Genomic DNA, 15,238 nt, shown 5'->3' with positions numbered 1-15,238 from the left:
ACAGTTATATGGCAATTTAAATTTCTCTCTCTGACAGCTCTTACTTTTATTATGTTCTTGGCATATTCTCTTTTTTTCTGAGACAGATTTCTAACTATGATCAAATTTTCACAAATACTGAAAATGTAAGACCTGAAAAGAATCTAATTTTACTCTTCTTTCTACTCTTATTTTAGGGAGCTCTTGTTTTGATGTTAATATTTAAATGAAAGTGATGACTGTACTACCATGTATAACTTTGAAGGGAACTTCCAAAACAGATTTTCTTTTAAAAATTACTTATATTAAGATTTAAGACAGGATTTCAGACAGCTGTTTGTGAGATTTGCCAAATCTAATTTATGTAAAATCATTTTTGAATAAAAATCTCTATTGGCAGAGCCCTATCGCATAAACCAGGGATTATAGAACAAGTACTTCCAGAACATAGTGTGCTGCAGCACATTGATTTTGCGGAAAAATTTCAGGATGAGTTACTAGTAACTGAAGGTAAGAATTTCAACATGTCTAACTACTACAAATGACCCAAAAGATTTATATCTAGGTCCAGTGATGTGTTATAGGGAGGAAGAGTATTAGATTATGGAGTCAGGCTGAGTTTGAGCCACAGTTCCGCTATATGACTTTGGATGTCACTGAGATTAAGTTTTCTTTTTTGTAAATGAGAGCTACAATATCAACTTCTCATCCATAAGGAATTGTTGTGAAGATTAAATGAGAGAGCTTTGCTATATAAATGTTAGATATTATTAATGTATTGTGGCACCTATTCTATGGATAGACTTATAAACAGGAGGAGAATGATCATTATTAAGCTCAAAGTAATTACTATGTAAGATTTAATGATTGCAAACTTGAACTCATTTTGAGATTTCTGTGTCTGCTGTGCAGTTTATGGAGGATGTGATGGTGGGAAAAAAAATCCAAAATAGACAGCAGCGGAATAATTCCAGCCTAGATTTTTAGCTCTATTTGAGCTGAATTGTTCAAGCATCTAATGGTGTTTATTACTGATAAAAAAATATGTATCAAGACATACAAATTGTGTAAAAATGGACAGATTTTTACTACAGTGTTGTTCATAACAGCAGGAAGTTAGAAGTAACCTAAATATCCAAGAATAGGGCATTGTTTAATTATGTAATAGAATATGTTGAAGCTATTAAAACAGTGATACGATTCTATGTTCATGAGAAAGCTCTTCATTAAGAAAAATTATTTTAAAGTTTACATATTAACATCTCATGGTAAAAATGATTTAATGTGTCTGTATACAGCTACAGAGGTAAAATTGCAGGAGTAAACACACCAGCTATTGACAATGGTTATGTTCTGGTAGTAGAATTTCAGGTGGTAGTGGTTTTTGTTATCTAGTTTTTTAATGGTAAAATATATATTGCTTCTGAAATATGAAATGATAAAAGGATATTTAGTTATGTAGAGGTGATGTAGAATAGTCTGTGATCTTTTTGGTTATTAGGAGTCTAGATCACCTACTCAAAGGGAAGGTAGGGGTGGATTAGTTAAAAATAGTGAAAAGATTTGAAATGGATCTTGTCAGCAGTGTGATTTGGAAATGAAAAAATTTAAGACCATGTCTGCCACTTCATCTCCTCTGAGCTTTACCTTCTTTCTCCATCGTAAGAAAGATCCCAATAAATAAAAGAGTTAAACGGAATTATGCTTTATAGATGGAAACACTTAGTAACATACCACAACAATCCTGAAGACTGTGATTAAAAGTAGGTAGCATGAGTTTGTAGTGGTTCATAAGTTGGCACAGTTGCGTGATTTGGCAACATTTCATTTATTGATTGAGTGGACATGTATTGAGAGTAGAGGGTGCCAGTCTGTAGAGGTGAAAGATGAAGTCCTTGCCCTTTAGGTTCTCACAGACTAAGGGGAAGACGGGTGATTAAAGTGTGGTATGAAAAGGGCTATGATGGAACTGTGTTTAGGAATCTGGAGAATATAGGGATGCCTGGGTGGCTTAGTCGATTGAGTGTCTGCCTTTGGCTCAAGTCATGATCTCAGGTTTCTGGGATTGAGTCCTGCATCGGGCTCCTACTCAGCGAAGAGTCTGCTTCTCCCTCTCCCTCTGTGCTGTCTCTCCCTCTCTTGCTCTCTCTCAAATAAATAAATAAAATCCTAAAAAAAAGAAAAAAGGAATCTGGCGAATATAAAGGGTACCCCATTTAAAATGAGGTGACTCTTGAGGTATCTTGAAGAATGAGGAGAAGTTGACAAGTTGGAGAAGATGGGGACCAGAATGGGGAAGGATATTCCAAGGAGAGGGAGCTGCATGTACAGAAATTCAAGACATGTGTTATGTTAAGGGTCATGTTGACAAACCCAACCAAAAACTCAAGTAACCTGTCAAGACCACCCATCTAAGATGGGGTTGAGTTGGGACTTCAGGTAGGTCATTGGGACACCACAATACTAGATTCTTTGAGATGGTATAGTTATTGTCCAGAGGAAGGGAGAAACCAATCCCACTTTGTTTTGTGTTGGTTAGTATAGTAGATCACCTATGGGAATGTTACAGTTGAACTTTTTATGTGGTTATTTTGAATAACATTTGTTTGAACACATTACTATTACAGGTATTTATAATCTTGCTTTTGCAAAATGTGTGATTTGTGGCAAATATTTTCACACTTGATTTAAACTTTTATAGTCCAATATTTTGGTTATTATAAATTTCAATTTACACTTACTGTGTTCTTTTTAAAAATTTTTCATTTAAAAAGTATAATTCTTAATGTCCAATTTATTATTATTTTTTTTATTTTATTTTTATTTATTTATTTATTTTATTTGAGAGAGAGAGAGAGAAACAGCATGAGAGGGGATAGGGTCAGAGGGAGAAGCAGGCTCCCCGCCGAGCTGGGAGCCCGATGCGGGACTCGATCCCAGGACTCCAGGATCATGACCCGAGCCGAAGGCAGTCGCTTGACCAACTGAGCCACCCAGGCGCCCCTATTATTTTTTTTTAAAGTAGGCTCCACACCCAGCATGGAACCCAGCGTGGGGCTTGAACTCATGACTCTGAGATCAAGATCTGAGCTGAGATCAAGAGTCAGATGCTTAACTGACTGAGCCACCCAGGCACCCCTCTTAATGTCTTATTTAAATGTGGAATACAAGCATGTTCTATAAAATTTCTTGTATATATAAATTCAGGTGGACTAATCTAGAGATGTTCAACTCTAGCACTGTTTTATTAATCACAATATTTAGTTATATTATTGCCTGGTTTCTAGATTTGCTAAGGTTAAATGTCTGTGAGACCACCACTTATAAATTGTGTATCCTTAACCTCTTTGTGCTTCAGATTCCTCATCCTTGAAGTGGAGATAATAGATGCCTACCTCAAAGAGTTGTGAAAGCTTACTAGATTAATATGCACAAAGGGATTAGAACAGTACCTGGCCCACAGTCAGCTTGTTGCATATGGAGCTTTAAACATATTCATACTCTAATGCTCATAACAACCCCTGAGATAGTTACTTTATATTATCCTGGAGGAGACTAGGGTTTAGAGAGGTTAAGTTGCCAAATTCAAGGCCAGAGCCTGAGCTGCCTATAATTTCATGCTAGTCAGTAGTAGTAAATATCAATTGTCACTCACCCCCAACCTAAGAAAATAGTATTCTGTGGCTATAAATGTATAAGTTTATCTGTTAATTTGTAGTGTGATTATGTGAAGATTCATATATTTCAAACATTATTTTCTGTTTCAGTGTATGATCTTCCGCAACGGCCTAATGATATTCAGCTCTTTTATGGAAACATGCATAAAATTATACTTTCAGTAATTGGAGAATTCAGAGATTCTGTGTCTAGCAGTGAATTCCTTCAGCGTTCTTCCAAAGCTGTCTTAGAATCTAAAAGGTAAAACTCAAACAAAACATCTTTCACCAGATTTCAAGATAATTTAATTCATAGTAGAGCTGATCTTTTCTCTGTACTTTTTTGCCTCCCAAAATGTTTATTTCATCTTTATATTTTAGTTTAAGTTGAAATAATTTCAAATTTACAGAAAAGTTTAAAAATAGAACTTACGCTACCTGCATTGAGATTCCTCAGTTGCTAACATTTTACCACATTGACCTTATTATTCTTTATGTGTATATACCTTTTTCTGAATCATTTAAGAGTAAGTTGTGGGCATGATGACCAGTTTGTCCTAAGTTTCCTAAAAACACAGACCTTCTCCTAAATAGCTATAGTCAACCCATCAAAATTAGGATCTTAGTATTGTAAAAATGCTAACATCTAGTCCACAGATTACATGCAAATTCCCCAGTTCCCTAATAAAGCCCTATATTTATAGTTAAATCAAAGAAATAAGCAAAAAACTTCCTCTTTGGTCCCAAATCTAATGTGAGATCACACATTACATTTAGTTAGCCTGTCTTCTTTACCCTTTTTCAATATAGAACACTTCCTCAGTCTGTCTTTCTCTTTCATGACAGAACACAGAGGGTTCGGTCATCAAATCAGAGCCACAGAATCAAAGATATTACCCAGAACTAAGCTTTAGTAATAATTTTAGGTGAAAACATGAGGAAATCAGGATTGCTAATGATGCTTCCTAGGCCCTTTTTGCAACATTAATACTCTACTCTGGTTCAGATTTTTTTGTTTGTTGTTTTTTAAAAATTCTTTTTTTGTTGTTATCTTAATCACCATACATTACGTCATTAGTTTTTGATGTAGTGTTCCATAATTCATTGTTTGCGTATAACACCCAGTGCTCCATTCAGTACCTGCCCTCTTTAATACCCATCACCAGGCTAACCCATCCCCCCATCCCCCTCCCCTCTAGAACCCTCAGTTTGTTTCTCAGAGTCCATAGTCTCTCATGGTTCGTCTCCTCCTCCGATTCCCCCCCTTCATTTTTCCCTTCCTGCTATCTTCTTCTTCTTTTTTTTTTTTTTAAAAAAAACACGAGGTGTCTAAGTCGTGCATGTGATGATACGTTGCTTACACAAAAGGGGGAGCTGTTTCAATTACAAAAGCTATTTTATACTTGGGTAATTACTTTATGTGATATTGTTTTCAACAACTATGCCACATAAATTCATAAATTTCAGATTTCTTTACCATAACCAATTCTAGACAGACCAGGAACATCCTGTTATAAGCATTCCATAGAAAAGTAAATTAGTGTGTTTGCTGGGAGTTGTCATTTGGAAGATCACAAGGGGATTTGACCAAGTTATCCTTTTTTTCCTGGACATTCCCTAGTAAAAAGGGGGATAAGGGCTGCAGGCCAGCTGATAACCGTTTTCTTACCAGTGACCTTGATGTTTTTGTAGAGTATAGACCAGTTACTTTGTAAAATGTCCCTCACACCATGGAAATGATGCTGTTTGTTTTCTCAGTGCATCTTCTCAGGTGGTAAACAATGCTGATTTGTCCCATTGCTAGAAATGTTTTTATCTCTTAGTTAAAATGGTGTCTGTAGGGTTTCTCCACTGTAGTTAATTAATGTTTTAAAGGGAGATCCTTAGAGATAATGAGTTATCTTGTTCCTTATCACACTTGTAGCACCCAGTGATGGTTATTGCCTGAATCCTATTAATACTGTCTTATTTACCAAATGGTGATTTTCTAATTCTGTCTTTCTACATTTACTAGTTGTCTTTCCACGATGAGGAAGAGATTTACTTTACCCTTTTTTGTGTACTTATATCAGGGTGGACTGCTGGATTCGGTGTTAATCCTTCAGTGTCATCATTTGGTCGCTTAACCTGGTTCATTATTCACTGGCACAATGGTTATTCTAAGTTTGACATATACCTTCCTTGTCCCAGCCCTGGAGTAGAAGTCCTAATTCCTTTTAGTAGAGAATAGTTTCAGAAACCGGAATATGAATAGTAAGTGTGCTGTTGCTTTTCAGGTGTTACTACTTCTAGGACCCCTCAGTGGACAGACAGAGCTAGGAAATATATGCATTTATATATAAATCCACATGTATCCAAATCTGTTTATAAATATGTTGAAATCATGAGTTTACACTGATATCTCCAATACTGAGAATGCTGGCCTCATTATCCTCAGTATAATTGCATTTACTCAGTTCTCCTGTTTTTAACCAGTCTTCTCCTCACATGGGCTGTCTCTGTGGCACAGCATTGCCAGAGTTATCTGGAAGTCACAGCCACCAGCTGAGAGCTAACACACCTACCTAGTGCCTCCAACTCATTCCAGCTTGCCCTCTTCCTCATATTTAAAAAAAAAAAAATCATTAGAGTATAACTCATATGCAATATCCTTTCAGTTTCAGATGTACATCATAGTGATTCAGTATTTTTATGCATTATGAAATGGTCCCCACAATAAGTCTAGTTACCATCCGTCACCATACAAAACTATTACAATATTATTGACTATATTCCCTATGCTGTATATTACATCCCCATAATTTAGTTTATAACTAGAAGTTTATACTTCTTAATCCCCTTCACCTATTTCACCCACACCCAGCCCCTCTCCCCACCCCCTGTAACCAACAGTTTGTTTCCTGTGTCTAAGAGTCTGTTTCTGTTTTGTCTATTCATTCATCTTGTTTTTTAGATTCCACATGTAAGTGAAATTATTTAGTATTTGTCTTTCTCTGTCTGACTTATTTCACTTAGCATAATACCCTCTAGGTGCATGTTGTCACAAATGGTTAGATTTCATTCTCTTTTATGACTAATAATCCACTGTGTATGTAAACCACATCTTTATCCATTCATCTATCATGGACATAGGTTGCATCGATATCTTGGCTATTTTAAATAATGCTGCAGTGAGGGCGCCTGGGTGGCTCAGTCGTTAAGCGTCTGCCTTCGGCTCAGGTCATGATCCCAGGGTCCTGGGATCGAGTCCCACATTGGGCTCCCTGTTCAGCGGGAAGCCTGCTTCTCCCTCTCCCACTCCCCCTGCTTGTGTTCCTGTTCTCGCTATCTCTCTCTGTCATATAAATAAATAAAATCTTAAATAATGCTGCAGTGAACATAGGGATGCATATATCTCTTCAGATTTGTATTTTCATTTTCTTTGGATAAATACTTAGAGTAGAATTGCTGGATCACATGGTAGCTTTATTTTCAATTTTTTGAGGAACCTCCATACTATATTCCATAGGGGCTGTACCAGTTTACATTCCCACCAGCAGTGCACAAGGGTTCCCTTTGCTCTCCATCTTTGCTAGCACTTATTTGTTGTCTTTGTTAATAACCAATTTGAGAGGCTTACAGTGATTTCTTCTGGTTTTGATTTATACTTCCCTGATGATTAGTAATGTTGAGCATCTTTTCATGTGTCTCTTGGTCATCTCTATGCCTTCTTTGGGAAAATGTTCAAGTCCTCTGCCCATTTTTTTAATCAGGCTATTTATTTTTTTGATACTGAGTTGTATAAGTTCTTTCTATCATCTGGATATTAACCTCTTAGCAGATAAATGATTTGCAAATACCCTCTCCCTTTCAGTAGGTTGCCTTTTCCTTTTGTTTTGATGATTTCCTTCGCTGTACTAAAGGTAGTATCTATCCTTCTCAAATGATTCCAAAAAATAAAAGAGGAAAGAAGGCTTCTAAACTCATTTTACGATGCCAGCAATTACCCTGGTACAGAAACAAGGCAAAAACACCGTAAAAAAAGAAAATTACATGTCAGTATCCTTGATGAACACAGATGCAGAAATCCTCCACAAAATATTAGCAGACTGATTTCAACAATATATTAAAAGGATTCCTATACTTTTAATGATAATTCTTTTCTAAGATATTCAATCAGAGAATTAAAGATAGTAGTTACATATGTTAAAAATTATCTTAAAAACCACTTAAATTGTGAGGAACTGGTTCTTAGGAAATAAACAGCCAAGAACCAGCTTTATAATTTTTAAAAAATTGTTTCTGACTTTTGGCTGGTACCTCCATTGTATCTCTGTCTCTGGGGCAGTAGAGGTCTGGTTGGAAAAGGAGCAGGTGAGAGGGTAATGGGTAAGAGGGTGAGGAGAGGATTCCTCTCTGTCTGCTGAGTGTCTACTGGAAATAAAGATGGAGCTCTGCTGTATGGTAGGAGAATTTGAGCACTACCCAGGTGAACTTCAATTAAGTCATGTGCCTCTGTGATTACAAAATTCATTTGAGTTACAATTTTTTGTAATCTAAGGCTAAATAAACACTTTTAACACTTAATCAAAAATCTTCTTAAACCTTACCAGCATTTCTTACCATAGTATTTTGCCCAGAAGACTTTCTTTGGTGTTAGCATCATGAAACCAGTTATCATTGTACAGTTACAGATATATTAAGAGTTTTGTTTTTTAAAAATTCTTAATATTGGGTGGTTTTCTAGTAAGTCTTTTAAGAGACTTCAGATGGCATGCTAAAATCAAGACAGGAAAGAAATTGAATCACTGAGTGTTCTAATGAAAGGTTAGTATAACAATATTTGACCTATACTATATTTTTATACATTAAGAATACACAGTGAAGAATTTTTATTCCATGAAACATACAGAGTATATTCCATAGTGCACTTTTAGTTTTATCTAAATGTTTTTAGATTTATGAACAATTAATATAAAAATGTGACAGTCTGGCTTTTTATCTTTTTTAAAAAGCAGAAATATAATATTTTAATACACAGCTTCTGTACAACCAAAAAGTAAAACATCACAGTAAAATGTTGGTGAGAAAAGATGGTATTTCATTTGCAGTGCATGGCAAATGGTTAACATTCTTAGTCATAAGCTTTTTATCATTTTTAATTTCTTTCCTCTCCCCCTCTCTCTTTCTGTCTCTATAGTGAATCTGATGGTTCTGGGAAACATGGTGGCAATGTTTCTTTGGATATTTTACCAGTTAAAGGTCCTCAGGGTTCTCCACTTCTTTCACAAGCTGTTTGCCCACCTCAAGATAAATCATCCTCTAAGGAAATGTGGACTGTCCAGCCTGAACACTTGATTTTGATAGCCCCTTCTTGTGAGTATATCAGTAACAACACAACAGCAGTGCACTCTGAAAACCAGGGCTGTATTCACTCTGGGCCCGTTGCTCATCTAGGAAATATACTTGGAGTATATACAGATGTGACCAGTGGCTTATGCAGGTCCTCCTCTCCCCTACTGAGACCTACCTCACACTCAGCCTGAGCATTGTCTAGCACAAGGCCATTGTCCTCATTCCAAGCTTCCAGTACCCCATCTGGCCGGGCCACTCGTCCATGGGCCCTTCCTCCCACCACATCCCTTGCCCCAAAGAGCTCATTTGGCACTTGGCATCTTTTACTCTTCACATTGATATAGTTGCTTCAGAGTAGGAACAAATCTGGTACCACTGTATGTGCCCAAGATAAGACCAGATGGTAACAATTTCCAGATGTCCTTTTTTTTCTCTTTGTTCAGTATTTTTGTAGTTTAAGAGTAAACAAAATGGTCTTATTTTACCAGGGATTTGAAATTCCTGTAAAGCAGAATTAAGTTGGTAGACTAATGTATTTAGAATTCCATTTTTTACTATTTATTAACATTTGGGTTTTTTCACTAATGCTAAATGTAAGTTATATTTTATTTATCTGATATAATAGGTGATCTGGCAAAAACTGCATGTTTCCAGATTTTAAATAATTCCGTTAGGTTACTGAAATTTGAGTTGTACTGGCCAGCACATTGCCTTACGGTAACACCACAACATGGATTTATCCCGCCAGAGTAAGTATGACTTCCCTTTCCTCCAGATGTTATTCAGATGTTATCATGGTGACATTTTTGAAGGATCGGATATTATGCCATTTTAATTTATTCAGTAGAATTTTACCGTATGCTCCCTATACAGAGCTCCATGTGGTTTTGTGGGACCACAATGAAGTTCAAGATTCATTCTCTTTAGCAGAGTAGAGCCCATGTCCACAGCCACTTAGTGTGTATATAGCCTAAAAGGGTTAAGAGACATGAGTGAGATGGGAAAGAGTTCCTGAAGTGGAAGACATCAGATTGTGCAGACGTATTACTCTGTGTACCAAATTACAAAGCAAGGGATACAGCTGGGCAGATGATGAGGGGTGGTGGTCCCTAAAGCCCAGATGGTTCTGTACTTCATTACCTTGGGTCTGGCTCAACTTATTCTGCTGGTTTTGTCTAAAGGACATTTTATAGACAAAGCGTCCTGACTTTTAATAAGTCTGAACCATAACCTAGCTTGCCATTTTTTACAAATAATTTTCTAAGAAGGAAATCTTGGGGACCAAATGCTGATAAGTAGTCCTCTAGGTGCAGCTTAACTATTGATAGGAGGTAAAGCTGTAATTCTGCAGCTTTTCAGGGACTTCATCTGGGTGGGCACAGAACATTCACATCTCAAAGTTGCTTCCTATTTGGGAATGGCAACTTTGCGGAAGAGCAACATGAGGTTTATTTACTTTTGCAAAGTGATGAAGTTTGCATTTTAAAAGAGTTTAGTTGACTAATACTGACCTAAGGTATGGTTAGGCATGCTCCAGAGAAACATTCCTAGGACCAAAGCAATCAATTAAACATTTACTAATTAAGGTTGAAAAGATAGGGAAATGATAGAACAGATTGTTCACAAATAATTTTTAAAATCATCCCACATATTTAGCTGTTAGGAACGGAAAATAATCTTGCTCTGCCATTTGTTTAAAGATTTTATTTTATTTATTTGTTTGAGAGAGAGAGTGCATGAACAGTTGGGGGAGGGGCAGAGGGAGAAGCAGACTCCCCACTGAGCGGGGAGCCCAACTCGGCCCTCAATCCCAGGATGAGCTGAAGGCTCATCTGTCTGAGCCACCCAGGCACCCTAGCTCTGCGATTTTTGACATGGGTGCCAAAGTGTCTTTTGTAACTGGTTGTTTCTTCTGAGTCACAAATCTGATTACATTGTCCACATTTAAAAGTCATCTTTGACATTCCATAGCTCTTGAAGAGAATAATGAGCTCAGAAAGTTTTAGCAATTGGGTAAAAAACAGTTTTTTTTTATTTCCTTTCCACCCCCTCTCCCTTTTTCTTCCAGTTTCTTTTCCTGCTGTTTAATTCTCTTTGTACTATAACTGTATCATCCTTTGTTATCAAGTGGATCAGAGCTTTTGTAGATTGGTCTTGTGCTCCAGAAATTTTTATTTTGAATTGCTTTTTAAATGGTATTTCTCTGGTATGGGCTGTTTTCACATGAGTTTTCCCCTTAGGTTCATGGGTTTATGCCACTCAACTTTTTGTTAGCCACTGAGTTGGGGCTGTTGCAGACATATATGGGATCTCACCTCTTTTCTGCTCTTTCTTTTTTTTCCTTAAAGATTTTATTTATTTATTTATTTGACAGAGAGAGAGCACAAGTAGGCAGAGCAGCAGGGAGAGGGAGAAGCAGACTCCTCGCTGAGCAGGGAGCCCGATGTGGGGCTCAATCCCAGAACCCTGGGGTCATGACCTGAGCTGAAGGCAGACGCTTAACCAACTGAGCCACACAGGCAGCGCCCCTTCTCTGCTCTTTCTGAGCAACAAGGAGAGCTGGTCATTGACAGAATATATATAACTCTAGTGGTTATTGCTATTAAAGTATAGGATACTCTTGGTTTTCATTACTAAATTCTTTTTTTCAGGAGTAAGCTACAAATTCTTGTGAGTCCTAATTCCTCCTTATCCACAAAACATTCAATGTTCCCATGGAGTGGTTTAATCTATATACACTGTGACAATGGACAGAAGGTACTTTGTTTTTTTTAGCAATGTTTTTCTTATTTTGCAGCTTAAGTGTTGTGATCCTTATTAGCACTTACTTTTCAGAAATGAAATGAAGGGACCTGTTCTTTCAGCCCAGCTAGACTTATTCAGATAGAGAACTTAGCACAGAGTTTTTCCATTAGTGATCTGAACGATTCTCCTGGGTGGGGCAAGAATGGAGAGTGGAGCCTAGAAACCATTATTAACTTGCAGAATCTGCTTTGAAAAAGAAGGGAGTTGGGGGAGAGAGAGAGGAAGAGTCAAAGATTTACTTTGAGATCTGAATAAATTTTCTCATCCATCCATGTTTCATTTGTTTGGCATTACTTTTCTCCACTATGTTTTAAAAATAAGAATTGTTTCTTTAAAATGATAGATCCATTTGTGTCTTACTTCCTTTATTTGGCTCATTTCAGAAAATTGTGAAAGTTCAAATTCGTGAAGACTTAACCCAGAAAGAACTCCTCACTCATTTGGCCTCCAGCACATTTGGAGTCCTTTCTCCAGGAACTGAGCCTCCAGTTAGTTACCTGGTGAAACCAATGACAAAACCACCTTCCACAAAAGTTGAGATAAGAAACAAGACTGTTACTTTTCCTGCAACAGAACCTGGTGAAACTTCAGGTATGATATCACAAGGTTATAGAATTCACATGGCCACTGATCTGTTGAGTCTAACACTCTGTGTTCTTAGTGACCTTTATCGTAGTGACAGGGATAAAATTGTCCCCTATTTCAGGAGAGACTCAGGTTGTCGTTGGCAGTCATTTCCATGACAGGCCAGATTTGGGGGAGCTTAAAAATGATAAAATGTAGGTGTTTAAGAACTGTTTATATTCCGGAGTCTCAGATTCTACCTGGTCAGAACCATCCCTCCTCAGCACTCACTAGATCTTTTACCAGAGCTGCTAATAAGTTAGCAGCTGAAGAAGAGGAGAAAGTAGGTAAAACCTGGTTCTTTCCCTCACTAATGAGACTTTGAGGCACTAAGAGGTTAAATAAATATGCTCAGTTTCCCCATTTGTAAAATGGCCATCATAATTGACTCCTCTCACAGAGGGCTTTGAGGAATAAATGAAATAGTATATTTAAAGCACTTGGCATAGTGTTTGTCACCTAGTAGGCACTCAGTCTTGCTAATGTTCCTCCAGGGTCCTGAGAACACTGCTTTTGCTTTCCCTCCCTCTCTCCCTCCCTCCCTGTGATGGCTCATCTAAGTGACTGGGATTGCACGTGGGACCTGTTGGAAAGGGTGTGGGCCTTCTGTCACCTGGCCCTCACTCCTTGCCTCTCTCACTTCCACTCACACTCAGTTTCCACTGCCCGTGAAGCCTGTCCCTCCCCGGTCATCGCCCATCCCCTGGCTCCGTCCACCCCGCTCGCGTCCTCCAGGAGTCCCAGCGGCTCTCTGGCCTCATTAGACGTCCAGGCCGCTGGCCCTGCTGCCTCCTCACTCTCCCCCACCCCAGCCTTGGCCGCTTCTGCCTGAATTCTGTGCTCTGTCACTGCAATTACTGCCTTAGAAACGCTCTCAACTGCTGTGTGCCCCTCCCTCTGCATTCCTGACTGGCAAGATCCGGACCCTTGTGAGAGCCAGCCATCTACCAGCTCCGTGTCTCTCCTGTAGCGGCGCAGCTGCTGGAGAAAGCCACGCATTCGGGGTCTCTGCTCTCAGATGCCACTCAGCACCACGCTTCTCTTAGCAGCCCTCCTTGGTGTGTGTCCTTCCCCGTTTCCTGTAGTCATCTGACAACGTCTCTCTTCTCAGTGCCCCTCCCCTGCTCCTACTCTCACTCTTCCAGCTCTCGATTTTGCCTCACGCATCATTGCAAATACAAAAGCCGTTAGACTAAATGTGAGGCTTCTATTTCCATCCCAGACAAACCTTTCTGCCTGGAATCTAGGCCCATCTATTCTTGCCTCCTCAGGGCCTTCCTCTGCCCCTTCTCTCTCCTTTGTCCTCAGTTTCTCCCTTTGTTGATGCCTTTCCGTTGGCACACAGTACACTCTGCCATCACATGTTTAAGGAATGCCTTTCTTGGCCCCACCTCTCCTTGCTGCTCTCCCCGCTTCCATGACACCCCTCCCTCCTGGAAGGGTTATGCTCCCTGCTTTCATTTCCTCGGGCTGTAAACGAAGTGGTGCTGCCACCTTGCCCTGACCCTGCTATTGAGGTCACCGAAAAGGGATTGTCTCTTCTATGGGTCTTTGTTAATTTGACCCCTCAACACTGGCGACCACTCCTTCCTCCTTGGACTACTTTTTTTCTTGTGCCTCTCCTGGTTTTCCCTGCTTCACATGCTCCTTCTCAGGTTTCGCTGATGACTCTTTTTCTTCCTGGGCCTGCCTCTGTCCCCTTCTTTCTCTAGGCTCTCCCTGCACCCCACTCAGCTTCTGTGTGCTGGCATCTCACAAACAGAACTCTTGTTTTACCCATGAAACCTGCCTCTTCTCCAGCCCTGCCCATGTCAGTAAGTGGCCTCACTACCTGCTCATTAAGCCAAATCCCTGGAAGTTATTTGTTCTTTGCTTCCTCCCTCTTCCCACACTGTCCACTAGCAAGTCCTTTGTGGTCCGTCTCCAGAATGGATCCCCTGTCTGCCTGCTGCTTTTCCTCCCACTGCCATGACTCAAGCCTGATGCAGACCACCCCTCATGTGTTCTCTCAACACAACTGCTGCCATGGCATTTTACTGGGGCTCCTCATCCACTCTGACCCCCTTGTGGTCTCTCCTCTCCACAGCAGCCAGTAACTCTTTAAAATAACATGTATATCATCTTATAGCTCTCTTGCTTAAGCTCTTCATTATCCTTTGATTAAATCCAAAACAAAATATCTGTCAAATTTGATTTTGTTAAAAAATACTGTAAATTCCCATTGGGCTCCTCTAAGGATCGGATGAGTGTATCTTTCCCCTATGATGAGATAATTAGTCATTATTACACATTATCACAGTAATCTGCTTGTTTACTCCTCCAAGAATTGTTTGAGTTGTGACATGTGTGTTCCTTGTAGAAAATTTTCTGGAACTTGAGAATCATGGTAACACAGAAGTGAAGTGGCATCTGTCATCCTTAGCTCCACCTTATGTCAAGGTCAGTAGTAGTTGCCTTAAATATATTCATTTTAATGTTTAAACTTTATTTGGGGTGTTTTTATACTGAATTATGAGCATAGGTTGAGATTATTGGGGGTTTTTTGTCCCACTAATTCACTTACTTGATTTTCTCTAGATAGGGCTAATACATGCCCCATCTTTTTCACAAGGTGGTTTTAAGAGTCAGATTAGAGAATGTATGTGAAAATATGTGCTTGCTCATTTAATGCTACCTCCTACCTGATTTTTTTTTTCCAGTTTTTTTTTTTTTACTTTTTTTTTTTATTCTTATGTTAATCCCCATACATTACATCATTAGTTCTAGATGTAGTGTTCCATGATTCATTGTTTGTGCATAACACCCAGTGCTCCAGGCAGAATGTGCCCTCCTCAATACCC

The 15,238-nt window shown here is 38.8% G+C and overlaps 1 protein-coding gene across 3 annotated transcripts in view; it reads left to right on the top strand.

The window, feature by feature from the left end:
* The window catches only part of CEP192 (centrosomal protein 192), a 135,395-nt gene that overhangs the window by 104,349 nt on the left and 15,808 nt on the right, over nt 1-15,238 (top strand). For all 3 annotated transcript variants that reach the window (XM_081802585.1, XM_081802584.1, XM_081802583.1), the window contains 7 exons: nt 380-489; nt 3,747-3,897; nt 8,815-8,990; nt 9,595-9,718; nt 11,621-11,726; nt 12,158-12,365; nt 14,758-14,837. In XM_081802585.1, the coding sequence (XP_081658711.1) occupies nt 380-489; nt 3,747-3,897; nt 8,815-8,990; nt 9,595-9,718; nt 11,621-11,726; nt 12,158-12,365; nt 14,758-14,837 (955 nt within the window). The remainder of the gene's footprint in view (nt 1-379; nt 490-3,746; nt 3,898-8,814; nt 8,991-9,594; nt 9,719-11,620; nt 11,727-12,157; nt 12,366-14,757; nt 14,838-15,238) is intronic.

Source organism: Leptonychotes weddellii, chromosome 13 (assembly GCF_054177405.1).
Source record: "Leptonychotes weddellii isolate Sample4059 chromosome 13, ASM5417740v2, whole genome shotgun sequence".
Lineage (NCBI taxonomy): Eukaryota > Metazoa > Chordata > Mammalia > Carnivora > Phocidae > Leptonychotes > Leptonychotes weddellii.
This window is presented reverse-complemented; position numbering and strand designations above follow the sequence as displayed.